The 27,855-nt window shown below is 48.3% G+C and overlaps 1 protein-coding gene across 2 annotated transcripts; it reads left to right on the top strand.

Moving 5' to 3' along the window:
- Positions 1 to 122: 122 nt before the first annotated feature.
- Positions 123 to 27,245, top strand: LBH (LBH regulator of WNT signaling pathway). 2 transcript variants are annotated; one of them, XM_070798936.1, is made up of 3 exons: positions 123 to 266; positions 3,572 to 3,674; positions 24,614 to 27,245. In XM_070798936.1, the coding sequence occupies exons 2-3, from the start codon at positions 3,597 to 3,599 to the stop codon at positions 24,800 to 24,802; spliced, it is 267 nt and encodes an 88-aa protein (XP_070655037.1). In that variant the 5' UTR covers positions 123 to 266; positions 3,572 to 3,596; the 3' UTR covers positions 24,803 to 27,245. The 2 variants fall into 2 exon arrangements, with proteins under 2 accessions (XP_070655037.1, XP_019826040.1); XM_019970481.2 differs by lacking the exon at positions 123 to 266 and adding an exon at positions 818 to 1,044.
- Positions 27,246 to 27,855: the final 610 nt, after the last annotated feature.

Genomic DNA, 27,855 nt, shown 5'->3' with positions numbered 1-27,855 from the left:
CCCGGTCCCCAGCCGCCGGCCGAGTGTGTATGTGTCCAATGGAAAAAAACCCTACGACGACACCACATCTTTTCTCACCCAGGTCAAACCCTCCGCGGCTCCCAGCGCTGCAGACCAGCCCCTTGCAAGCTAACGTGACCCTCCGCGGGCACTCGGTCGCCTCCAGCTCCGCGTACCCTCCCACCGCCTCTTTTGGAGTTGTGGTTTTCCACGCAGCTTCCCGGGGGACAGAAGAGACGCGCCTCGCCTCGGGCGCAGCGATCCAGGTGCTGCGGACGAGGATGCCAGGGAAAGGCCTAAGGTGGGGGAGCGGGGATGAACCCCAGGTGTGGGCTGGGGACGGCGCATGGGTGCAAAAGAGGGCGCTGGTTTAGGGATGGCGCCCTCCCCCAGCGCAGGGCGGCCGCGGAGCGGTCTTGTCCAGAGCGGGCCCCGGCGCCCTCCTCACGCCACAGTCCTCAGCCCAGAAGTCCCTGGGGTGTGTGCAGGGAGAGGGGCGCGGACGCCGGCGGGATTGTAAGCGGGTAGTGGCGTTGACATTGAACTCAGGTCCTAGTGCATGCGTGCGGGTGCGCGCGTGCCCGTGTCCACGCGCGTGTTTGCGTGTGTGAGTGGTGGAGTGGGGGCCGGGCTCGAAAGCTGCAGCAAACCACGGCCCTCGGGGAGCGGAGCCGAGCGCGCCCCCCAGCCGCCGCCAGCCGGAGCTGCGAGCGCTGAAGCCATTCATGATTTTGGTGACGTTATTCCAGGAGTGGGAGAGGGAGGGCGTGGCCTCCTGGAGCCGAGCCCCGCCCCCGCCCCTATAAATACCGCTTCCCGGGCTCTTTGTGGGGCCGCGAGCTCGTCTGCCCTGCCGACATCGCTGCTGTCGGGGCTGTCTACCGGAGGCGGACCAGCGAACGCCTAGTGCCCGCGCCCGGCAGCCTGCCGCCCCTCTCTGCGCCCCTGACATCCTTACCCGGGACGCAGTGACCGTGTTTAAATCACAAGGGCGTGGGTCAGGCTCCCCTAGGACTTCATGTCTGTTTATTTCCCCATTCACTGGTGAGTATCTTCTGCGCTCTCGGCGGGCATCCGTCTCGCGGCCGTGGCTGCTGGGCCCCGGGGCGCCTGCTCGTACCGGCTGGGTTGCGAGGGCAGCGGGCGGCGCGCCGGCACCGGGCACTAACCATCCGCCCAAGCCCGTGCAGGAGTCAAAGTCAAGGTTGCCTAGATGGGGGTGGGGGTGGTGGTGCTGAGAGCATCCAGACAAAGGAAGTGAACTCGCAGCCTTCACTTAAGTGACGGCTGGGAGGGTGTGTTTACGGTCGTGGTGGGGTGGAAGAAGAACCAGAGGTCAGGGCTGAACCTGGCTAATAAAACCCCCCTCTCTGCGGAGGGCTGCAGGAGGCGCGCGCCCGGCCTGGCGCAGGGGGCTCCAGCTCTCCCCGGCCCCTCCCCTTTTCCTTTTTGTTGCATGCAAGTCTTGGCGTCGAGGCCCGCGGCCGCCAGGCTGAGCTGGTGCAGCGGCCGCGTTTGCAGAGCTCCGAGGGGTGGGGAAAACGCCCTCTCCACACGGAACTCGACTGAAGCCACAAGCAGCCGCACAATCACTTGCTACACCTCTCGATCCCTTTTCCTCTCCACAGCCCCTAAACCCGACGCGCCTTTCTGGGGGCCGAGGCTGGAGAGGAGCCGCCCTCCCCCCAGGCTCGCCTGGGGGTCCTAGTGCTGCCCGGGCCGGGCAGAGGGAGGCGGAGGTTTGCACCCGACCTGAGATCGGGGCTGGGAGGGATGCGTCCTGGGCGCCCGGCTGGTTGAAGAGCTAGCCCCTGGCCGCTGGGACTTGCGTGCCGGCTGTTGCTTCCTTCCTGCGCTGAGAAGAGGAAGAGCGGTCAGGGGGCGAGCGCTGGTGGCCCCGAGCGCGCTCTCAGGTGCGGGCGCAGAGAGCCCGGCCCCGCAGGCTCCAGCTCCGCGCAGTCCTGCTCAGCTCAGAAACCGGAAAGTTCATGCTTCTTGCTCCAACTTTTCGGCCCCGCGCCGGGAGGAGTGAACGCCGGGACATCAGGCTGAGAGCCCGGCGAGAGTCGTGTGGGCAATAGCCTTTCCCGAGCCTAGGTGGAAACTGACTTGGGAGTCCTAGTCCCTGACCTCAGACTTGCCCGGAAGCCTAGCATCCTCTCTTAGTCTCCCCTCCCTCAACCCAGCCTGCCTGTTTAGAAAAGAGACTGCATTCTCAAAACAGAGTGGAAATTCCTTCACCCTGAGGCTTGCTGTGCCCTCCTGCAGAAGGCCCCTTCCTTCCTACCTCCAGGTACCAAATGGGTGAGACTCGCAAGGCCGTTGGAGGCTGTGTTCCCCTGACCACTCAAAACTCACCAAGATGTGTGTCAAGGCCCATCAGGGTTATTGTCCCCTGAGAGATTAAGGTTGGGTCTCACTTTACAGTTGATTAGCATTTCATGGTTTGTAGTGCTCCACCCCCTCACCCTTGGAGCATTGTGAGCATAACTGTGAAAACTGTGAGCTCTGCATTAGTATCATGGTAACTAACAGGGCACCTGTGGCTCAGAGAGGTTGTATGACTTGTTCAGAATCACACAGCACTTGAGTGGCTTTGCTGGGACCAGAACCTATTGCTTTTGTTTCCAAATCCAGTGCCATTTCTATGCTATGTAGAAACTGTAAAATGAAGATGAGTTTGGTACCCCTGTTTCCTTAGCTGTGGTCTTTCTAAAGCCTACCCTAATTTTTATTTTTAACAATGTATAAAGGCATGATGGTGAAAATGTTGTGTTGTGTAGCGAGTACGTTGGCATTACACATTCGGTACCCTGTACGTGCCCATGGCTTGTGTGAGGATAATGGAACACTTGTATCCTGCTTACAGAGTACAAAGCACTTTCACATGTCAGCCATTGGTGGGCCAACTTGGCCCCTCTGGAAATTTCCTTTGCAATCAGAGTCTGGGCATCCTTAAGGCTTTTAATCCAGGGGATGTTTTTCAAGCTGTGAGCTTTCAGCTGCTGTGGCAAGGGCTAGAGAAGGGGCTTGGATGGCAGATGTGAAGCTTGGGGAAAGCTGACCCCTTGGGGCTTTATGTGGGGCATTTTGCAAAAAGGAACACTAGAGAGACATAGAAATTTAGGAAGGCAGCATATTGGACTTGGTTTCCCTGAGGTTGGCCTGTTATCATTATGTAATAGCAGTGTTCGTTTTCAATAGAGACGGGTTGAATTGGTTTTAATATAGACAGATGGCCTCCACTACTTACTGTTTTGGGTTTTTTTCTAGTTCTGTCACTTAAAAGAAAATTCGGAGTCATTTTGTGCCAGTGGGGACTAGTACAGGAGAGAGGAGGAAAGAGGAGGTTTGCCAGAGTGGTTTTCAGACAATGGGCTTTTTTGAGAGCCCTGATGCTCTGGGCATGTAAGGCACTTCCTCAGGGTATGAGCTTGTTTTTCTGCGAGTTCTGTTTTGAACACCTCTCATCCTCCTTCCAGACAGTTTCCTGATTTAACAGCAGAAGGCACGAGAGGAGGAATGTGAAAGTGTGTATGTTTGTTGACTTTTGTTCTGGGTTTCTTGGCAGCCCTGACTATCTGAGATCGGCCGAGATGACTGAAGTGATGATGAACACCCCATCCATGGAAGAAATTGGCCTCAACCCCCGAAAGGATGGCCTTTCCTACCAGGTGAGTTCAGTACAGGCTCCCTTCTGGCTTCTTAGAGCCTAGTGGCTTTTGCTGGGGCTGGTGGTAGACTTTGTTCTGTATCCCAGTGCTGTTTGTAAGATCTATGTGCCCTTGAGAAAGTTCCCGAATGCCAATAAGCCTCAATTTCTTCATCTGTAAAATGGGACAACAGTTGTTCTTACCTCATAGAATTGTGAAGATTCAACATGATGAAATAACATGGATAAGGCAGTCACAGTACCTGGGACACAGTAAGCGTTCAGAAAGCATGAGCCAGTTCTTAGTCATCCTGGCTGCTGTTAACTCTTCCCTTTATGGTGGCAAAGGGGAGGTGATTTGTGCAATCAGTTCAGACTAGAATTTCCCTCCCCAGGCAAGCCTTGGGCAGTAGTAACATTGCTGTGAGAGGCATCTTATGAAGAAGGGTGGTCTGGTGGAGGAATTGCTGTGTCAAATGCTGCTCTCTTCCTCTGGTTGATGGGTGACCAACTGATTCCAACAGGGTTAGTGTTCAAACTTAGAGTTGAAGAGACCTTTCCCCAAAGGGTAGTTCTCTCAAGGATGTGATTGCCCGGATCTAGCACATAGATTATCCTGTGTGGTGGATCCAGAATATATAAGGACCAAAAGAGTGGTCTGAGTAACGCCTTCAGATTCTCAGTCCCATGCTCTTTCTGGCCTACCATATGCTTTCCACTGCGCCTGGCCCACTACAGAGACCTTCAGATACCGTCAGGGCTGCTGCTGCTGCTAAGTCGCTTTAGTCGTGTCCAACGCTGTGCAACCCCATAGACAGCAGCCCACCAGGCTCCTCGTCCCTGGGATTCTCCAGGCAAGAACACTGGAGTGGGTTGCTATTGCCTCCAATAGTGAAAAGTGAAAGAGAAGTCGCTCAGTCGTGTCTGACTCTTAACGACCCCATGAACTGCAGCCTACCAGGCTCCTCCGTCCATGGGATTTTCCAGGCAAGAGTACTGGAGTGGGGAGCCATTGCCTTCACTGTCAGGGCAGTGAACTGTTTTCAGATTTCTGAGAAGAGTGCCTCGGTCATTACATATGGGGGAGGAAAGAGTCTGTTTTTAAGAGAAGATCTTGGAAACTATGTGGCGTGGCTGAACGGGGAAAATGAATGGGGTGCAGTGGGCTCATTCAGCAGATACTAACTGAACGCCGCTATGGGCCATGCACTTTACAAACAGTGCTTGTTCAGTCTTGACCATAGCTCTGAGGTGGGAATTATTGTTCTGTTTCACAGATGAGGAAACAGGCTCAGACTGAGTAGATGACTTGGGTCTCGAATTCCAAAGCCTTGCTCTTCTGGTGCGTCATATGTCTGTGCCTTAGGGTTGGTTCTTGCCTAGAATTGAGACTTTGCTCTGGCTAGTCACTCCTTAGAACCATTCTAGGTTTGCTTTTGTGAAGAAAGAGAACACAGAAAGCTGGGTGTGTGTGATGGAGGGAGGGTGATCAAAGAGAGCTGAGATGAAAGCTGAGGTTGGCTAAGGTAATTTGGCAGGTGACAGCAAGAGTCTCCTCAGACACACTTGGAAGGTTCAAGGAGGCCCCCTTTGTTGTGTCAACATGGCCAAGCCTCTTCTGTTGGCTGGAAAGAAGTCTTCAGGTGGCTGGAGGGGGTTTGGGGTTGGGGGGGAAATACCCTTTCCTGGTTGGTTTTCTACTTTCTACCCTCAGAGTGGGTCTGAGAGAGACAACTGAAGGCCCCATAGCCGGTGGGAGGGCAGAAGTTTCCTGACCCACTGGCTGGGGTGTTTTTGGATACCAGTTTCCAAGTCACTGAATCAGACTGAATCTCTTTGTGGTTACAGGTGAGGGGTTTTTTTGTTTGTTTGATTCGTTCTGGGTTTCAGATTTCCATCACAGAACCTTTCCAGGCACAGTTGTCAGTATGTCTCATGTGTGCTTTCTATATTCTCCTTTTGAATACATCCCAGGATAAAGGGCCAGGTCCTGCAGGGCCGTTTTCTTGACCTTCAGGTTACTCTGTTGAATCTGAGGGATAGAGTAGGTAATGACAGAGGAAGGTGCTGTGGTGCTGGGTGAGGACAGCTCAAGTGGGGCTGCTGTGGGCTGGAGGAAAATAAAATTGCCTCTGGGCTCCTGAGATAACTCGATGCTGCCTAAGCAAAGGGCCCTCAGATCTTCCCTTGTGGTGCTAGACTGAGGGCCCAGTTTTCACAGCCTCTCAGGAGATCTGTTCCTGCTACCTTGAAGCAGACTACTGCCCAGTTCCAAAATATCTTACCTTGAACTCCAGTGCAGTCCTTCACAAGATTTCAGAAAGGTCTTCCTGGAGAAGAGAGAGGGGAGCAGTGGTTATCTTCAACCAATCAGCATTTATTGAACACTTGCTGTATGTAACATGCTATGCTGGGCATTATGAGGAGGGTCCAGGGCTTATGGGGGAGACCAACATGCACATAACTGGAATACAGGCCATCTGGTGGAACAACTGGAAAGCTATGGTCAATGTGGGGATGTGTGGCAGTGGGAAGGCTTGGGAGGAGAAAGTCAGACTGCGGCCTTGAAAGAAAATTAGGACTTTGAGAGAACACTTCCATCTCTAATTTTGTAGCTCCTTTGGCTTGCCCCTGTTTGGGCCAAGCTCAGGGCTCTGCAGCAGGTTGGTCTGACAATTGTCATATAACTGGTATTCTCTGGGCCCACTCAAAGCCACTGCTATCCAATTAAACACATTCCCACCAGAGCTCTGGGGACTGGCCGGGGTCTGTCCAGTGTACACGCTCAGGCTGGACTTGGATCTGGGGGCAGCAGAGCTTTGAGCTCTGTTCTTGGCATTCTTCCTGAGGGTAATAATAGTACATGGCTTTTACTGCGACCTGCTTTTCCCAGGAACTAAAAGTGGGATGGAGACATCAATCCCGACTTAGCAGTTGAAACAGAATCTCAGACTTGTGGTTTGACCTTGAAATAAGGTCGTAAAATAAATAGGCACACTGGAATTTGTCAGTTGTTCCCCCCACCTTCCAGACCTCCCCGAACGAAGCTTTGCTGATTTCTCTGCCCCAGATGTGGCATCTTTCTTCTCGAGCGCCTGTGGCATTTGAGCTTAAAAGATGCTGCCGTGGTCCTGCCTGACCTTCTCCCTGCCCAGGTCTCTAAGACCAGAGGATGCCTTATTCCCTCTTTGTGCCTATCAGCCATCACCCGTGCAGGAGCCCTCCCCAACCTGAGGTGCCTGCTGGCTTGGGGCCTTGACAAAGCAGGTGCTAAGTGAATGGTGGTAGTTTCAGTAAAATTGAGTCTCTTGATTCTAAAGCTGCTCACCTGCACTTTTGCTTTAGAATTTTTAAAGGGCCTCCTCAGCCTCAAATCTCTGTCTGCTCAGTCATGTCTGATGCTTTGCGACCCCATGGACTGTAGCCCACCAGGCTCCTCTGTCCATGTGGATTCTCCAGGCAAGAATACTGAAGTGGGTTGCTGTTTCCTCCTCCAGGCACCCTTCCCCATCCAAGAATCAAACCCGCATCCCCTATACAGGCTCAGACAGATGTCTTTTTATCCCCTAAGAGATTTGGGGAAGCCCTATCTCTTGTGCTTGGGGAGTCAGTGCTGTTTTATGAGCACGTATAAAAATTGACAGAGCCAATACTCTGTTTTATCTTAACATTTACTTAGAGAGTCAATTCAATATGTGCAGGCCACATCTGCTGTCTCACTTGGCATGAATTATGACACCCTCCCAGGTGGGTGAGTGACAGTTAATAGAAAGTAGAGTGCATTTTGGACAGGGATGTAAGTGGTGGCCAGCACACAGGGGGCTGAGTGGGAGGGTCTCCAGAAGGAGGATGGGGATCTGTCCTGCTGGGCTGCAGCTCCCTCCCCACACTGCATCTGTCAGCTTCTTGTTCTCTGGCCCAATGGATAGATGAATAGGGATGTTTGCCTCATGCCTTCCTACTTTCTCTAATTCAGGGAAGCAGGTCAGTGGCTGCCTTGCAGGCACCCCACAACCCCACTGATTGTGACATTTTGGAAGGCCTTTCTGACCGGGTCTTCTTCTGTGTTGTGCCTGAGTTGGTCTGGGCCCTGAATAGGATCCTGGGCGTTCGCCTCTGGTCATGGATGTTGCTGCAACCCAAAGGCTGTGCATTTCGGCCTGGCCGCCCGGCTTCCCCAGCACAGCTTGCTGAGGCTTCTGCAGTTTTTAATCCCCCTTGCTGAGTTCTAGAGAGAGATTTGGCTCTTCGGTCTTCATTTAAATTTGTCCCCTCTCAAGCAACTGGACCAAGATCTGATAACTTTTATCCTTCCTAGAGTGAAGTGAAGTCATTCAGTCGTGTCCAGATCTTTGCGACCCCATGGACTGTAGCCTACCAGGCTCCTCCCTCCATGGGATCCTCCAGGCAAGAGTTCTGGAGTGGGTTGCCATTTCCTTCTCCAGGGGATCTTCCCGACCCAGGGATCGAACCTGGGTCTCCCGCATTGCAGGCAGACACTTTAACCTCTGAGCCACCAGGGAAGCTCTGATCAGCACACTTTCCTTCCCTGGCCACCTGTATTCCTCCTGCTGTTCTTGGTCTCATTCTCCTACCATTTGATGTCCACCCACCAAGAAGAGGAGCAGCGGACTCCCCTCTTTCTCAGGGAAGCCAGGGAGAATGTGCTGTGGACTAGAGCACTAATTCTGTATGCACCACAGTGCCTCATGTTCTGGGCTTTCCCTTTGATCCTCAGCGCTGAGAGCTTTCCTGCATCTTCCCCTGCGTTTCCCGAGACGGGAGGGAGGGATGTCCTGACTTTTGTAGGACAGGGAGGAGGGACAGTGATGGGTGACCTTTTCCTGCCACAGTCCTGTCACTTGCTTCTTGCAGTCTGAGCCTCTCTTTCAGCTCTGCAATAGGACAGGTCTGAAGCACCAGGCTGGCTGAGACCTGGCCCCTCCTGGGACAGACCTTCTCTGTCTTCTCCATCTCTAAGGCAAGCATTTTGCCAACTCCCTTTTCTCCCCATCCTCACTCTTCATCAGAAGCAGCAACTCCTGTCTCAAAGAGCAGGCTCAGCTGAACCTCTACAATCAGACAGCAGCTCAGAAACGCTTGCTCTTCACTCACCTGTCTACTGAGCCTTCCTTGATGAGACCCCCGAGCCTGGCTCTCCTGTTCCCTCCTGTGTAAGTGCAGGTGTGGAAATCCATGACGGGCTGGGGTTTCTGCATCTGTCTCTGCTCTCTTTCCCTCAAGCCGCTGCTCACAAAGCCACGGCAGGTATGTCATCAGCCCCCTTTGTCTCCTCCTCCTGGCGCCCCTGTCTCATTGGTTAACCCCAGCTGCAGTAACCCCACGTGGTTCTCAGGAGTTGGGGAGCCCTGGCTGAGCAGGCACACAGAAGTCCCCTGGTCACCAGCAAATCATCTTTCACATCAGACTTAAAAAGCCTCAGTTGTCCCTGGAGGGACATAAAGCTGAAATTCCAAAGCACTTGGCAAGAGACGTCCAGCCATGAACATGACATATTCCTGGAATCCCAGCACGTTTTCTCTCTCCGATCCCTACCCCATCCACTCCACTCCCTGCTTGGTACAATTCATAAGAACATGAGGCAGAACAAGGCAGCTAGAGCCACAAGCAGAGGAAGCAGAGGGGTCTATTTCTTTCAGCAGCACTGGGCCTGCATCTGCACGTGCTGCCTCTTTCTGAGCCAGCGCCCAGGTCACGTCAGTGTTCAGGTCATGTCTACTTTGTGTGGGGGATCCAGCACCTTCCTTCCATGCCCAAGGCCTTCACACACACACACACACACACACACACACACACACACGGCATTCACTGTTTTGGAATGCCCCTGGGTGAGAGCCTGCAGAGGGCTGGACTTATTCCCACGGGGGCTCCCCCCACAACGCACACACCGTGGTCACAACAGTGAGTCTGTAGCACCGCCAGGGAGAGAACAAGCTTGCTTCACTTCCCCAGCCAACGTGACACACACTGGAGCCATACAACCCGGCCTTCTCTCAAAGGGCCTGTGTTAGGCCTGAGGCCTCTCAAGCGGTGGTGTGTCCATCACTCTCCAGGCCCAGGGTCTGTGTCTTAGACGGCTCTTTGTTCCCACAGAGCCGGGCGCAGAGTCCGGCAAATCGTTGTTTACTGGATTCTGTGTGATTGATTGGCCCCTTTTTCTCTCCCTTTCCTGAGCTGAGAATTCTCTCTCCACTTGGCCACCCCATGACGTGGGTTCTCATAGGATCAGCATTTTTCTCTACGCTGGCCTAGTCTCCCAGGTTGGATAGAGAGGACGATTGTACCATGAGGAAAAGGGATGAGTTTGGGTGGCAAATCTTGTGACTGGAGCCAAGAGCTATTCCTGGGTGTCTAGTGAATGTCCTAAAATGATCTCTCAGGCCCAAGTCCTAAAATAATCCTCTCAGGATGAAGACAGGCCTTCATTCACACGGGGATCAGAGCTTCCCGGGCTTCGCTCCTTTGCAGTCTCATAGCTGTGGGGTCCCCTCGGCCATCTCTCATCTTGCCACCTGCCTTCCCTTGTCCCTGAGCCCAGCTCAGGAGGATCTTTATCAGTCAATCAAATCTGGTGTCTACTCCTCACTCCTTGACTGAAGGAGAGCCCTTTGTTGCACAGACCTGTCTTAGAAAAAGAATTAAAATTTGCCAAAAGTTGCTCCAGACTGTTTTAACCTCAAGGGGAGTTTGGGAGCTCTCTCAGCCCCCTCTCAGCTAGAATTAATTGCCTTGCACTGTGAGAAGCTCCTTTTACATAAACTGTATAGAAGAAACACTCAAACATTTAGCTGAAGTGACACTCACTGTCTATAACTCAGCCAGGGATTGTATTGGAGCCAATAGGAAGGAAGGTTCCAGATCGCTCACCATCAGGAGAATTGCCCTGAGCAAGGAGAGCAGTCACAAACCTCAGTCCAGTGTGTGTGTGGGGGGATGTCTCTAGGTCTGACTTTCTCCTAACTTGAACCTGAAGGTGGTTCCCAGGCAGAATTAGTTTGCCTTGAATTCATCTTCTGTCTTTACTTTGTAGAGCTTGAGACATTTCTGGATTTGAGAGGAATCCTTGATTTTCCCAAATTCCTAAACATTTTCTCCAGACACAGCCCTATGTGTCAGCTCTAATTTTTCAGCAGGCGAGTGTGTGTGGGTAGCACCAGGCTTAGCCGCTGATTCCCAGGGACTAAGCCTGAGATGCCTACACGAGTGCACGTGCATGCACACACACACATTCGCATCCACTTACATGAACTCTCACACACATAAGCACACTTACACACTCACTTATGACCAAAATGGCAGATGGCAGAATGTTAATAGCAGTTATTTTAGATCAGAATTCTGTAACTGTAGGAAAACTTTCTTTTCCTTCCCCCCTTTTTGAGTAGTGTCACATTTTCACTGGTGAAGTATATATTTTATTATTCTTATGCTTACTTTTCAAATTTTTAAAGTAACACATGCCCATTGTGGAATTTTAATTTTCTTCTTTAAAGTTCTTTTTCCAAGTCACCGTAATCTGACAATGCATAAATTGCAACTGTTAGCATTTTAGCATCTTTTCCTTTCTTTTCCATGGCACTTGTATTTTTATGTGCTCAAGATACTGAATTGTGTTCTGCTTTTTCACTTAATGGTATGTAAGTCATCAGCATCACAGTATCATAACTTATCTTAATGCCTCAAAGCCAGCATTTTAATAGCTATGATATTTTATTATAAAGTTACAACATTATTTCTTTTACCGTTCTCCAATTGTTTAGTTTTTTTAGATTGTATGCATTTTTATTTTATAAATAATATGATAATTTATATATAATTTTATATATAAATCTATATTTGTAGTTTATATTATTTCTTAGAATAGGGTCTTAGAAGTAGAATTTCCGAGTCAAAAGGTGTAACAGTGTCTGTGTGTGTGTTATAATTTATGAAGGTGATACTAATTCCTTCTAGAAATTTAGAGAAATACAGAGAAGTACAAAGGAAATTTTAAATGCCCACATTCCTATCATTGAAACATTGTGGTATGTTTACTTCTAGTTTTATATTTATTTTTATTAAAAGATAAAATTGAGGAAATACTGTGTGTGCTAGAGTGACTCTAGTGAGTCCTTTTTCATTTTGTATGATATTGTGACTATGTTCCTGTCATTTGGTTTTCTTTGTAAAATGACATTTCATTGTGTTATGTACCAGTTATTACTGAATGTTTAGGTTGTGGTATATTTTGTTCTTACAGAGAGCACTGCTTTGAACATAATTTTACACAAATCTCTAAACAGGTCTGATTCGTTTCCAGAAATTCCTGGAAATAGAATTACTGAATCAAAGAGATTCAACATCATTAAGTTTCTTGATTATATATTACCTTAAAAACAGAAAACAAATGAGCTTATTATAATATCCCAGCTCCCAGCATTGAAAGCTTTAGCAAATAGAATCTCTGGGGGTATAAACTCTATACAAGTAGGATGATGGTGGGGCTTTGTGGAGAGAGTCAGAAAGGTGTTTGATTATTTTAAAGTGTTTGAGAGATGCTGTACATCTTCCTCTAGTTTATTAATTGCTTATTTTGAGCAGAGATGATAGCAGTGAATGATGTTTAGACACCATTTAGCTAGCATTCTAAAATAGCCAGCGACATTCTTGTCCTATAGTGGATATGTTGACATGCTTTATGGTTTATGAATGTATGTGAGTTGGCGATTCCCCTATTCATCTCCTTTGTTAAGGACGTTGGAGCACTGTGTGACCTTGAGGAACACTGGGGAAGTTGCCTTGGCTTGGAGACCAATGAAGGTTGAACAGATCCATGTTTAGTCCCCTGAACCCTCTGGGTTTTCCTGGGGTTTCAGGTCTGGCTCATGGAATGGTCATGGTTTAGAAATATTGCTTCCCCTACTCTGCTCAACATTATGTGGCAGCCTGGATCGGAGAGGAGTTTGGGGGAGAATGGATACATGTATATGTGTGGCTGAGTCCATTTGCTGTCTACCTGAAACTGTCACGACATTGTTAATCAGCTATATTTCAATATAAAAGTCGAAAAAAGAAATATAGCTTCCCTGGAATCAAGGATACACTGGGCTCTTAGAAGTCGATCTGAACATAATAGAAGTCTTGGGCCAGTGTTCAAGGGCCTTCCATCCAACAACACTGCAAGACTCCTGGTTCTTTGCAACAGGTAAATAGCCTAGACCAACATTCCAGTGGGGCCCCCATATGCCTGGTGGTTTACAGTTAGTGTGTGTTATACAGACAAACTTTGAAAGTGTTAGTGTATTTTATGGTTACCATCTATGATAAGTAATACTAGTTTCCCATTTATGTAATGATAGAACTTTTTTTTTTAATACGTTTTAGACAAGCGAGTAAATAAAAAAATATAATTGAGCCACAGTGTGTGTGGACAGGAAAGAGTAACAATGGTGGAGCCTGACTTCTGTGGCTGGTGTCATTGTTGTCACCATGAAGGAATTGTTTTCCTCCAGAGCTGAAGATATACTCTTAGATGGAAGCATTCTTAAAGATCAGTTAATACTAAATTATGATTTCTCTGTGTGTGTGTGTGTTTTCATTTGGCCCCTTGGATACAGCAGTTAAAGCCATATCAGAAATATTTTTGGCTGTTTTCCTTGGCACCCTAATATTGGAGGTTTTAATGCCAAATTACTTCTTAATAAATGTTCTGTGTATACACCACGTCTTGTTTCAGCAAAGTGTTAAAACCAGAGGACAGCTGGCCCTGGGGTTCACAGAAACTTTCCGAGGGATGTGACAGCAGAGAGCATTTGGGGAAAAATCAGTTTCCACATCTTTGGCTTCCCTCTGTTGCTCTGTAAAACTGTATTTCCTAAAGACAGATCTCACCAGTTTTCTTTTCCTACCCTTCTGGTCAAGATTGCCCTCCATCCTCTTTGTAAGAGGACCTGCTTCTCACCACCTTAAATCTTTTAAGGTGCTTCCCCAGCGTGTAGAAACTTTAAGGGCATCAACAAATGGACCATTTAAAAATGTTACTGTCTAAAAAGCTTCATAAGTCCCACTTGTCTATAGGAAACCAATGAAAAATTGCCTTTGTCTTTAATAATTATTTGTGGTATATTTATTGATCACTTATATACTATTAGCTGCAATAAGACAATCCAGAATTTTGTTTTTTTAAAACCTTAAGGTCACAGGACATAAAAACATTACAAGTCACTTTATATGCAATAAAGACATATTATTCCTGAGAAGTATGAAAAAATTAATGACTAAAAACTTTCAAACAGGAAAATATATTAAGATAAACTTCTATAGAGCAGCAGAATGGATGTACATTTTCAAGTAGGGAAAGGAATATGATTTGACTTAAGAGCTTGTTCATGAGGTTTTTTTAAATAGGTGATGGTTGCTATCAAGTTGCTATGGTGTTTATAAGCCATTGAGAACACATTTAAAAGAGTAGCATAAAAGTTTTATTTTAAAATGGTGGTGTTTATAATATAGCAAAACTTTTAGGTGTTAGTTTTAAAAGGTGTGAAAGGAGACAATTTTTCAAAATTCTTTCAAAGTATATACCATATTTGGAGATCGTGGATACAGATATTCTCCTTGGGATAAAAGCATCTCTGATGGAGTGCGGGAGGCTGGACCGCCTTTGAGACTTGGACCAGTCTCTGTCAGATGTGGGGATGCACTCAAATGCCAGTAGCATGACATTGGGTCACCCACGTGTTCTTTGGACACTGTTAGTGATATGGAGCTCAGAACCTCTCATTATAGCAGGGTTTTAGACTATGAATCTGGACAACTGGTTTCTAAGCTTGGCTTTGCTACTGTACATCATCTCAGGTGACTCCCAGCATCTCTTTGGGCCTTGCCTTCCCCATGTGTCATGGAGAGAGTTGATTCTATCATTTCTGATAAAATGTTATATAATGAGGTGAAGTCCTCCATCCTAATCTTAGTTGGCCCCTGGAGTTAAAAAAAATCTTCTCTCTCTTAGAGTTCATGTCAGCCTTTCAATTATTGGAAGGTACATTTTGTGTTCCCCTCAAGTCTTTTCCAGTTTTAAAACCTATTATCCTTCAACCTTGACTTATACAGTCATCTTTATGAAGGTATTTTTTTCTCTAGGCCATTGGCTTTCAAACTTTTTAATCCTAGTCTCTTTGACATTCCTAAAAATTATTTAGGACCCCCAGAGATACATTTGTTTATGTGGGTTATATCTTTTGACATTAAGAGAGTGTTTAAAATTTTTTTATTATTTATTAATTCCTTTAAAATAACAATTAAAACCATTAATTAATATAACTAATGATTTTAATAAAAGTAAATATACTTTCTAAAACAAAGAAAAGTGTTCACATTTTTTTGCAAATCTGTTTGATATCCAGCTTAACAGAAAACAGCTAAAGCCTTCAATTTATTGTGATTTGATATGTGTTGATTGAAGTCAGTGAAAGAAATCTGGCCTTTGCAGATATGTACTTAGAAAAGGAAGAAATACTTTAATAGCCTTTTCATATATTTTTCTTTGATATTTTGGCAAAACTGAATAAGTGGTAGTTTCTTGAAGGTTAGTGGTAATGTGGAATCTGAAACCTTATCAGTGAACTTTCTGTACTTTTACATAAAATTCATTAGCCTATCTTGCACGTTGAATGACTCTTTTACCCATGCTTGGTTTCACAACCTGATGTACTGATCATTTGGAAAATATAGGTTCATCAAGTTATGCAGATCTTCCAAATGTTAATATATTTTGTTATATAATATTAAAAAAATCACATTAGTTAATATCTCCACTGGTCTCATCAGAAATTCTTCAAGTGATAGGAAACTGTCTAGCTTATGATGGCTGATACAAGTTTTCCAAAATTCTAATTTTTACTTGAGACCTCAGTTTTTACCATTGGTAACAAACATCATCAGACATTTTCTTTGAAATACCAGTCTTATGTCTGCCAGATATCCAAGCCTGAATAACCATGGTTTGTTGGTCAATAATTCTTTCAACTGAAATGGTGTTCCATGGAAAAAAGTAGCTAGTTCAGCTTGCAACTCAATCCCATAAGTGTTTTTCTGCGAGACAACTGTTGTGCTCTGACACGCACCAGAAATATTGTATTCCAACTTTGCAATGGTACCCCACTCCGGTGCTCTTGCCTGGAGGGTCCCAGAGATGGAGGAGCCTGGTAGGCTGCAGTCCATGGGGTCGCTAAGAGTTGGACACAACTGAGTGACTTCACTTTCACTTTTCACTTTCATGCATTGGAGAAGGAAATGGCAACCCACTCCAGTGTTCTTGCCTGGAGAATCCCAGGGACGGGGGAGCCTGGTGGGCTTCTGTCTATGGGGTCGCACAGAGTCGGACACGACTGAAGCGACTTTGCATAGTGTATTAAAAAACATGTACTTAAAAAATCAATATTTAATAAAAATTAATCTTTACTGCTTCATCAAGGACATGGAGAATTTTGTTTTCATTGTGAGTGGGGGGCAGTGAAGAATACATTGACTACTAGTTTGCTGCTACTGCCATCATTAATTCTTGCATCGTAATTAGTATTAGTCACTCAGTTGTGTCCAACTCTTTGCAACTCCATGGACTTATAGCCTGCCATGCTCCTCTGCCCAAGGAATTCTACAGGCTTAGAATACTGGAGTGGATAGCCACTTCCTTCTCCAAGGGATCTTCCTGACCCAGGGATCGAACCCAGGTCTCCGCATTGCAGGCAGATTGTTTACCATTGGAGCCACCCGTACCAGCAATTTCATTGTTGCTTTTCATACCATTAGTGCAGGTATCAACATGAGCAAAAAGGCAAATAACATCTTAGTATTATGAAGAAAGTATTTTAACTCCATGGACACTCTCTCCCTAAAAGGACCTGAGGAATTGAGCTTTGAGAACCACTGCTCTAGACTATGGCAACCCACTCCAGTGTTCTTGCCTGGAGAATCCCAAAGACAGGGGAGCCTGGTGGGCTGCCATCTACGGGGTCGCACAGAGTCGGACACGACTGAGGCGACGCAGCAGCAGCTCTAGACTGAACAGAGACCAGAGGGCCGCAGCAGGGCATCTCAGTGCAGATAGTGTAGAAGAGCTCCATGAGAGGAGCAGACCTCTGAGAACATAGCCCTGTTTCTTTCAATGTTTTTGCATCAACACTGTAGTTATGATCAACTAAAATCTCCAGATCTCTTTTATTGGACCTACTATCAAGCTTCCTGTTTGGGAGGGGGCAGAAAACTTTTAAAGACATACATTAGCTGATGACCTCACTTTGGGAAAAGGTGAGTGGGAAGTGATGGATGTCGTCCAAGTGGACACTTTTCACAGATTGTGGAAAGAGATGGATAGCCATGGATTGGGGAATCCTCAGTCTAAGACGGGTAGTTGAAGCCAGAAAGCTGCCTTGAGTCCAGAGAAAAACCTGGGGGGATACTGAGTCCAGAGAGGGCACAGGGAAGGTGACGTTAGACAGGTCAGGCAAACCCGAGCAAGATCATGAGAATCAGGAGAGAGTGAGTCCTGAAGCAGACTGGCTTTGTAGTGTGCTGCAAAGGTGGTGATGATGACTGAAGGCCAAGCAGAGGCCCTGGAGCTGGGCTGTAAGAAAGTCCTTGGAGACCTGAAAGTTGTTTCCATCCAATGATGAGTTTGGAAGCCATGTAGTAGCAGAGCCCCAGACAAGAATGGGAAGGCTATGGGACCAGGCCAAATATTCAAGATTTTTGTCTCTAAAACAAAGATTGAGGAAATGGTTGGAGACAGCAGCCCTTTCAGTCTGGGCTTTCTGAGAAAGGGGGTGTGTGGCTGTGGGACACTTGGGTAGAACAAATGGGAGAGACAGAGAGGCCATTCCCCAACTCTGAGATGACTGAGAAGCTTGTCTTCTTTTCAAAGGGCAATAACGCTATACACCATAGGATGTGGGTATGTGAAATTATCCTATGCAAGATAGCTGCAGTGTTTTCTTACCACCCTGGGGAACTTTGAGAGACATTCTTTAATATTCCAAAAGCCCCATCAGCTCACTGGATCCAGAATTATCAGCAGCAATTAGTGCTAATTAATTGGAATTTGGAACTCTTGACTTGCAGGATGGGTGTGTGTTGGAGAGATGTTTATGAAAGATGGTGTTTATCCAGAGGATTTCCTTTTCTTTTAAGTTTCAAGGGTAGAGGCTTAAGCATCTTTAATCCAAAGGAAGAAGATCCAATAGTTGTTATGAAGCCCCGAATCTCTACTCAAGTCTCCTTTAGGATTAGAGTCACCAGGGAAGTGTAGGAGAGGGTGAGGTGGATATTCCATAACCCTGTCCGGGGGAGATTCGAGCGAGGTACGTCTCAAGGATGGAGAATGACGTCACAAGCATCCCAGTGGAAATGGGAGATTGTTCTTCCTTGTTCCCTGCATCCATCAGTGGCCACTGTGCCCCTAAGCTCTAATTCTTTATGTTCTTAACCGGCCACATTTCACTTTGAAAAGTCAGTAAAATGCAAGTGATGATGAAGCAGGGTGTACTTTTTTTTTTTTAATTAGCTGCCTCTCATTCACTCAGCCTTTGGCAGAGCAGGATGCTGGTAGAGATCTGCCCATTGTTATAAACCAGCCCCTCCTAGGGAGGAATAAACACACAAGGCCAATCCATTGTTGTTCTCCAGGAAAAATAAGAAACCTGGGCAGCAGGACCTGGGAGTAGGCTGGGGGAGGGAGGGAAGGATGCTTAATCAGGAGACTTCTAGCTGCAGGGGCTTCCACTGAAAGGCCAGGATCTGGACCAGGCAGTGGCTTTCATTCCAGCTGGCCTAACTCATGCCCTGGGAACAGAGAGGCACTGGGGAGGAAGTGATGAAGTCACAACCATTTCTCCAGAGAACCTTGCCTAGCATTTGTGAGCACAAGCCCAGGAGTGCTGCTGATTTCCTTCTGTCCCAAGCCACAGCCACAGACTTTCCTCAATGTAAATGTTCCCTGGGGACCCCAGCTTTACCTAATAAGAACCATCATTAGGAATTTAAAATTTACAGATATGTTAAAATTTTAAATTTACAATATGTTCGCACATACCTGTATTTAGTTCTCTCCAAAGCCCTGTAAGATGGGAATGAGCATTAATCCCAATTTATAAATAAGGAAAGGAGGGGGGTGGGCCTCCACATCTTTGAGCCTATTGGGTACCATGCTGGCACTCAATCTGAAGCATCATGTAATCCTTCCAACAATACTGTAAGAGTGGGAACTCCTTCCTCATTTTACTTGGGAGGTAGCTGAGGCTCAGGGAAATTAAAATGACTTGACCCCAGTCATAGAGATAATAAGATTCAGGGACTAGGGAAAAGCCAGATCTTTCAGACTCCTGGTCTACCTGCGGGAGTGGAAATTTTCCATCGCAGGTTTGAGGTTGATTTTTTTTTTTCCCCTCTTCAGGGAGGGAGGAGGCTCACTGTGTGGTTTTGGATGCTCAGGCAGATCCCTCTTGGAGCCTCGGAGAGCCACCTGGTTATTCATCTCAGGCTCTATCCCACCTCCCATCCTTCCCCTCCCACCCCAGCATGCCTCTTCCTTCTATTCCTCTCCAGCAAAGAGGAACTGGATGGCCAAGCTCCCTGGATCTCAGCTTGCAGAACTGGTAATTACCCCTTTGTGTCTAGTTAACCACCTTTCATCTCCTCTACTTGCTGGTGTCCACTTTCCCTTATTAGCATCTTTCAACTCTTTGCCAAGCCCTCCGCCCTGTTTGTGGCCAGCTCGGGTTGTGGTTGTTTGTCGCGGTGATGGCTGAGGGATGAGTGTACATGGTGGGGTGGCGGAGGGGAGGGGGAGCTGCTCCAACCAAAATCACTCACATTTTCCATCCTCGGTGCCAGGCATCTCTCTCCTGTCCCACCCCAGAGGCAGCCAGGTTTAGGTCACCTGGCTTAGAGGCAGACAGTTGATAGCTAGGCCCCCAAATTTTGGGCCTTTGGAGCTTGGGTATTACCTTTCAGTTCTCTTGCGTGGGTGAAATGGGAGCCGTCTGACCGGCAACTTTTATACTTTCAACAAAAGCCTGCTGACTAATTCCTCATCTCCAGGAGCTCACCTTCAACCCCAGATTTCCCTGCTCTGAGGCAGCCCGTGTTGGCCCATCAGCCAAACATCCTGAGCTTTCCCGGACAGTCCTACTTCCACTGTCCTCATATTTAACCATTTACTTGTGTAGCAATTTATATTTACTTGACTTTACATATTTCATATGTTTATATTAATAAAAATTAAAGGAAATTTTAAACACTTAGCCTCAATTTAAGTGCCTAAGAGCCACATGTGGCTGGTGCCATTGGACAGTGAGAGTAAAAACATTTCCATTATTGTGGAAAACATATTCCAATATACTGTCCTATTAGACAGCTCCGATATACACAGGCAAAAATTCCAGCATCCAAAGTACAGCTCGCAGATCGTTTGTTCCTTGAAGGTCCTAAAACTTCTCTGACCTTTCGAGTGAACTCATTTGAGTTCCCAAAATGTCAGAGCCTGTTGGGATTGGAGGCCACCCGGCAAAGGATGCCTTTGAAGAAATGTCCCTTTTGAAGTTCACCATTATCAAGTTTGGAATGCCTGCTGTTCCTCCACAGTGAGACAGGTGGGGCCTGGGATGTTCTTGGTGCCTGTGATCGCCAAGACTTCATGTGCAAAGAAGGGAACTTGGTGTCTCTTAGTTTCATCCAAGTCACCGGCCTTGGCAGCCAAGGGGACAGCTTGTTGTAGAGTGTAGTCTTGGTGGACCGAGCAAGGGGCAGGGCTGAGAGAATTCCAGCTGTGAGGGATGTGTCTTGACCTGTCCTGCCTGGAGGGTGAGGGTGGGAAGTACCTCTCAGAGCCTCCCCATAGTCCTTTCCAGACTTCTTAGAGGGCGCCTTTGCTGCAGAGAGAAGAGAAAAGGAGTTTTCCCCCTTTCTCCAGTCCAGGGAGAAGGGGCGCTTTGGGGTAAGAGGTTTAGCCAGAAGCCTTTTCTTTCTGGAACAGGGGCAACTGGTTTATCCCTTGCCAGTTCCTGAAGGCAAACAGCATGCTGGCCTGGCCTGCCGCCCCAGCCCTACCTGTCATGTGCTTGGCAAGTCTGACTTGAGTCCTTTTTTCCACTGCCTTCCCCACCCCATCAAATTGCCGTTGCAACCTCTCATTTTTCTGCTGCCTAGATGATTAAAAAGCATGACTTAGTGGAAAAATCTTGACCTCCTTGGGGTCAGCCTCTTAGGCAGCTGTCAGAGATAAGATTGTACTGGCAAAATACTCAGCTATGCTTTGCAAGGCTTTCTGTCTGGATGTGAGGAAATGAGAAGCTGTTTGGTTCTGGGTGCGTCCTGTTTGTCTTTGGAGACAGCTACAATTTTTAGAGACATAAATTGGTATTATCTGATAATAAAATATAATCTCTGATGGGAAGGTTAGATTATTATAGTGATTTTTTTTTTAAGTAATTAACAGGCTTTGTTAATTTTTTTTTTTCCATGGCGCCTGCTCTGAGCAATTCAGGGAGCAAAGTTCTCTGGCAACTAAGCAGTATCAGAAGTTCAATGCTCAGACTTCCCCCAAGGACTTTAAAGACTTAATTGTGCAGCTCCTGGTATGAAATTGTTTGGAGTTATTTTAATTATTGTGTTAGTATTTCTTCCTCTTGCTTGGAGGTTGAATACTTACCATAGTCCAAAGAGTACCAGCTGTTCCAAAGAGGACATTCCAATTTGAATTTAACATATGTCCTCAAAGCATTTGATCATCTTTGTATTTGCCCAGGATTTGTATCCATCTAGTAAGACCAGAGGCCACTTCACTTCTTAAATGGAGAAACTCAGGCCCAGGTGGTTGAGAGGTCTTGGTTAGGTAGGGTTGGACAAGTGATGTCAAGGACATAGAACCTGGGGTCTGTGGCTTGACCCTTTGTGTTATCAAATGGGTGCCTCTTTTGAAGTCCTGTGGGTCTGAGTTTGGGTCCCCGTTCAGCCACTTCCTAGCTCTGTGGCCTTGAGTGAGTCAGTTGCCCTCTGTGTGCTTCAGTTTTCTCATCTATAAATAGTGATCACACCACTGCATACTTCAGAGGATTATTGTGATCTGCGATTCGGCTCAGCAAATGTGCCTGCCGTATCTTCCATCATCAGCAGCATCATCCTTATCTTCACATTTTCCCTAGTTTTGATGAGAGACCCCCTCCCAGCTCAGAACAAAGTCACCTGCTCTCCACCACATGCCCTTTCCTTGTTGTCCTCCTCTTGCTAGGCTTCCTTTTGCTAGCCTTGCAGCTGCGTGTCCCTTCAGCTTTTCCTCAGTATAGGCGACTGTAATGAGAAGCCGGTCACCACCTCTCTCAGCTGGGGAGTCGCAGCATAGGTACAGCCCCAGGCTTGAGGTCAGAGGGTAGAGGCAGAGGTCCAGGGCTGTCCTGGCCTGGTGTCCATCCCCTCCAGATATTTCGCAGCTCTGTCCTTGAAGATGTAGAACAACTGTCCAGACTTGACAGTTCATCTTCTGGACCTGTCTGCCCAGATGGTCATCTTGGGGCCTGAACTGCCAGATGGGCCATTAAAGCCCAGGGTCTTACCCACCATCCCTGCTCAGCGTTCCAGGAAATGGACATGTTGGCTCAGTGGCATCCATTCATTGTTCAGAAGATGCAGGTGCTGAAAACAGCAGATCTGGTTTGAATCCTGGCTCTTCCTTGTAGCCCTCAGAGTCCCAGGGTCTCTCTGCTCCTGGTGGGGGGTGTGGTATGTGGTGTGGTGGCAGTAAGGCCTAAGGCAGGTGATGTCTGAAAGAGCTTTGTTAAACCGTAGCATACTTTCCACTTGTGGGGTTCCCCTCACTCACGCCCAAGGCTTGTGCTTGGAAAGGCATCTGGTTCCCCCTCGCAGGGAGGGGCTCCAGCTCCACATGAGAGAAGCCAGAAGGGGCCCGAGTAAGCCCCATGACCTCCTCCCTGCTCGGCACTGCAGTCTAGTGCACAGCCCAGTCCAGGGCCAGACCTACAGGGCTGGCTGCCTCGGGAAGAGGAAGCCTGTGGTGGGGTCATCTTTCCCCAGGCCTCCCTTCACCACCACCCCCAGCCGAGCCCCTCCCTTCCTTGTTTTCCTCCTGGCTGCCATTAGGATACTTTTTATAAGCCTCGTTAAATCTTTAATGATGCTTGGTTGTGCAGCTGGCTTAAGACTTAATCCCCAGCAATAGGGCTTTATTGGATAAATGGTTAATAATCACTCGTCTGCAGGGATTGGGGAGGTTGTGTTGAGGCCCATGATTCCCAGAAGCCCCACGTGGCCCCTTGACATGGTCAGGGGACCACACTTCCTGGGGTCAGGTGCAGTAAGACTGGGCACCCTCATCACAGCCCAGAAGTTGGGAAGGCCTGAGGTTCTAGGAGAGCCCTTTTAGTACCTCCAAGGCACAGGGAGCCCCCAGGTTCTCTTCAAATGTGTCTCTACCCCCTCCTTGTTTCACTTTGTTTTCTTTTGCCATGAACAAGCTGTGTGACCCTAAGCAAGTCTCCTGACCCCTCTGGGCCTCAGTTTCTGTATCTATTAAAAGGACAGGTTGGGAAAAGATGATCTTATAGGTGCTATGTGATTCTGTAAGCCCCAACAGCCCAGACAGTCTCTTCTCTCCAGCTCTCTGGTGTGTCCCCGAGGGCTGTGTGTAGCAGGGGACCAGCAGCCCTTGGGATTAAGCACTTAAGCTGCTGGGCAAAGAATTGGGTCATCTGTAGTCACAGGGCAGCATGCGCAAAGGGAAGCTACAGAGCCTGGATTTTATAGCCTAGTTTAGGGTTTCCCCTGGCTCTGGGCAAGACACACAGTAGGCTTAGAAAAAGGAACCTTGTGGACAGGACTTTGGAAAGAGAAGTAGACTCTTTCAGGTATAGAATTGTCAAGGTGGGTATTGTTCAGTCGCTCAGCCTTGTCCAACTCTTTGGAACCCCACGAACTGCAGCATGCCGGGCTTCCCTGTCCTTCACTATCTCCTGGAGTTTGCTCAAACTCAAGTCCATTGAGTCAGTGATGCCATCTAACTATCTCATCCACTGTCACTCCCTCCTCCTTCTGCCCTCAATCTTTCCCAGCATCAGGGTCTTTTCCAGTGAGTCAGTTCTTCACATCAGGTGGCCAAAGTATTGGAGCTTCAGCTTCAGCGTCAGTCCTTCCAATGAATATTCAGGATTGATTTCCTTTAGGATGGACTGGTTTGATCTCTTTGCTGTCAAGGAGCCAGGGGTTGTTCACAAGTGGAAAAGGAGCCTGGGATTGTGTTCCCACGTGCCCGTATCTGGGACCATGCATTCAACTCTGATTTGACTTCAACTTCACAGCTGTAGTGAGATTAGAACCCGTCTCCTTAAGGGGCAGGTGGTATTGGGCATGGACTTGAGAGTCAAACAGACTTGGGTTTGAATGCCTTTCTGCCACTGCACATGTCTAGAGTGAATGGTTTGGGCACCCTCCTTCTCCAGGTATCTCCTGAGTGGCATTAGCAGCACCTTTGTTTCAACATGACTGTGTTGGGTGCAAATGACCTACATAAAATACCTGGTATCTGGCTCACATCAAGAGCTGATCATTATCCTGGGAGGAACTTGCTGTTGTGGCACCTGTTGTATGCATTGGACTTACAGTTAAAATGCTTGGCACAATTGGAGATGTGACTTACTGTGGAGGACGTGTTCTTGAGTTCTTTTATCTGAAAACAAAACCAAAAAGGACAAACACCAATTTTGGTAGCACTGCCACGAAAGCCTTCAGCTTCAGGATTAGTCGGCTGAGGGCTGATTGCCTCTGTTGCCCTGGAGTTTGCTCCCTGGCCCCTGCCTGATGCTCCCCGGTGTTCCCAGGGCATAGCATGGTCCCTGGTGTACAGTGGGGGCTCAGTCCTGCACGTGAACGTGACTGGGTCCTCTGCTTTTATTTCAGATCTTCCCTGACCCGTCAGACTTTGACCGCTGCTGCAAACTGAAGGACCGTCTGCCGTCCATCGTGGTGGAGCCCACAGAGGGGGAGGTGGAGAGTGGGGAGCTCCGGTGGCCCCCCGAGGAGTTCTTGGTCCAGGAGGATGCGCAGGACAACTGTGAAGAGACAGCGAGTGAAAACAAGGAGCAGTAGAGTCCATGCCAGCTCCCTCGGGGTCACACCAGACAGCCTCTGTACCTGAACTGTGTTCTTTCCCACTACCATGGAAGGAGAGCGTGTGTGAGCCACTGCAGTTCTGCACACGCCAGATGATGGCTTCCGTTCTGCACCTGCAAATCACTGAGTTGGTTTTCTTTTCTTTTCTTTTCCTTTTTTGAGATGTCGGGCACCGGAGCCCTCTGCGACTACGTGCCAGGCCTTTGAGAAAGGAAGCTTCTTAGAGCAGGGGTGGGGTGCGGGGAGGTGGGCGTCTTGGAGATCATTATCTGAACTCAGGCGGGCTGGGGGCAGCCCTGGGACTCCAGTGGGCTCCGGGGGAGGGCGTCTGGGGCAAGAAAAACAAATGGGAGATGAAAGAGAAAATACACATTTGAGAGAAAACATCGAGCAGAGAAGTGCGGCCAGGAAGGATGGACCCAGCAGCACACTGGCTACTGAGACACTGAGACATCACCCCGCAAAGTCTTCATCTCTCTCTCTAGTTTTGCCCACTGCCCACCTTTGTTTTTATTTTGGGTGTGTTGGTCTGTAATGGGAGGCAGGTGAAGGAGAGCCATGGAGCCTGGCTTCCTGCAGAGCCAGCCGGAGGTGATGCCGGGAAAGAGAAAAGTCTCCTGGTTCCTTCTCCAGACCCTCCCCTCGGGCCCTGGCAGGTGCACCTGCCCACTGTGATCTGGAGGTTTTTTAAGAGGCTGCACTTTTGAGCGTTCCCCTGATTATCCTCTTTGCCCCCCACCCTAGCCTCTTGGAAATAGCGAGGGCCTTTCCCGCCCTTGTTGGAGGGCTGAGATAGATGCTTGGACACCGAGGTCCGTCCCCCGCTGCTCTCCCCAGACTCGCTCTCCCTCTGGGTGGAGGCACAGCATGGCAGGGCCTTCCCCCAGGGCTGGCCCTTCCTCCTCCTGACCCCCACCCTCCCAGCCCTAGCACAGCCATTTGGGTGGCTGCTAGCCCCGCTGTGGGTTCGAGCCAGCCTGACCAGCCGCAGTACCCCCTCCCATGTGGGATCTTGGCTTCTTTTTCTGGTGGGGGCTGAGTGGCCAGCAGGGGAGACTTTCTCTGTTTCTCATTGGGAAGTGAGCATTAAGGCAGGTCCTGAGAGCTGGCAGAACCTGGGAGTTGTGGATGGCGGTGACAGGCAGCCCGGGGATGGAATTTGAAACTCAAGGGTGTCATGAGATCCTGGGCTTCTTCCTTGGTGTTCCTGGATGCAGAAGGTGGGTGGCGTGGGGAGGGAGCTGCATCCCTTTCCTCAACGAGGGCTATAGTTGCAGAGAAAGCTAACCTGGACTTAGAGCTTCTTATCATAGTTAAGAGCCATCTGGAGCTGCAGAGATTACAGGACGAAACCCTTCACACATCTCTATCTCAGAGCAGGACTGTGCAGCCAAGAAGTGAGCTCAAGTCCCTCCCTGGGGCTGAACGCAGCCGACTGAGGCACCCACCTCGTCCCCTGAGGGCCCCAGGCCGTCCAGGCTGAGCCCTTTTGGTTGGGACATGCGTGTAGACTTGTACTTAATACCTCAAGGTTAGTGTGGCTCTGGGGAACGCTAGGGCGGGAGGACCAGCGTGGCTACTTGTATCAGCAGGACTTGGTTCTGGGCAGCCGATGCTCATCCCCTCGCCCCTCCGCCCCCACCCTCTGTGTTGTCTGTTCATGTTGCATACACCGATGGCAATAACTTCTTCCAGCTCCTTGGGCAAGTGGGAGAGGCCTGCAGCCGGCCCTGCGAGGGAGCATCTCTCTCTCTCTCTCTCTTTCTCTCTCTCGTTCTCCCTCTCCTCCTCCATCTCCTCCTGTTTCAGCCGCAGGGAGCCTTTCCCCATTCCTCTCACCCCTCACAGCTGCAGTTCTCATCCCATGACTCCCTCCGTGGATGGGGTCTTGCCTTTGAAAATCCTGTGTTTCTGTGTCCCCGTCTCATGCTCCCCTGTATCATCTGTTCCAGTCTTGCCGTGTGATGGGAACGTGCTTGTAAACTGCATAACAAATCTGCTTTGTGTATATGTGTGTTTATGGGGGTGGTTTATTATTTTTTGCTGGTCGCTAGATCCCTTTGTATGACCACATGGAGTCTGAGCAGGCCAGGGGCTGACAGCTTAAGTCAGGACCCTCAGCGGTGAGCCTGCTGTGGGGACCCAGCTGCTCTTGAACAAGTGGCTGAGCTCCTGTCTGGCCTCCTCTTTTTTTTTTTTTTTTTTTAAAGTAACTTGTGTGTATTTCTAACTGATCCTATTGGGGAAAAAAAAAAAACCCAACCCTAGTATTTCAGTAAAAATGCCTGTTGTAAGATGAACCTCCTGTAACTTCTATCTGTTCTTTTTTGAGGCTCAGGGAGAAACTAGCATTTTTTTTTTTTTCAAACTACTTTTTGTCACTGTGACAGTTGTAAATAAAGTTTGAAAATGCTTTCCACTCTGGTCTGGTTTCTTTTTTTCTTGCTGCTCTGTTGGAACCGACAAAGCGTAGGAGCTACTCTCGCAGGAGGCTGAGTTCAGCATAGCCGGCCCGTGTGAGGGTCCTTATGTACCTTACCTGTTGGTCCTTCTGGGATGAACCCATTTATGGTTTTTATCAGCTGGTTGGATGAAAACAGCTTTTTTCTTCTACACTAGTGGTTCTAACTCTGGATGCACATCAGAGTCATCAGCAGAGCTCTAAAAAGTTATAAATACCTGCATCCTACCCCCCACAGACTTGGATTTGAATAGTCTGGGGTGAGGTTCAGGCATTAGGATTTTTTAGAATCACCTGGAGGAGATTTTAACACACAGCCATGGTTTTAAACCACCTTTCTAAGAGAAAAGAAAGTGTTAGTCACTCAGTCATGTCTGACTCTTTGTGACCCCATGGACTGTAGCTCACCAGGCTCCTCTGTCCTTGGAATTCTCCAGGCAAGAATACAGGAGTGGGTTGCCATTCCCTTCTCCAGGGGATCTTCCCGACCCAGGGAAAGAAACACCCCCAATATATTGCAAAGTTTTTCACAAAGACTGAGAGTGAATGAGTGTGTATGTAGCTCAAG

The sequence above is a fragment of the Bos indicus genome, chromosome 11 (assembly GCF_029378745.1).
Source record: "Bos indicus isolate NIAB-ARS_2022 breed Sahiwal x Tharparkar chromosome 11, NIAB-ARS_B.indTharparkar_mat_pri_1.0, whole genome shotgun sequence".
Taxonomy (NCBI): domain Eukaryota; kingdom Metazoa; phylum Chordata; class Mammalia; order Artiodactyla; family Bovidae; genus Bos; species Bos indicus.
The sequence above is the reverse complement of the archived record's forward strand: the minus strand, read 5'-3'. Positions and strand labels throughout refer to the sequence as shown.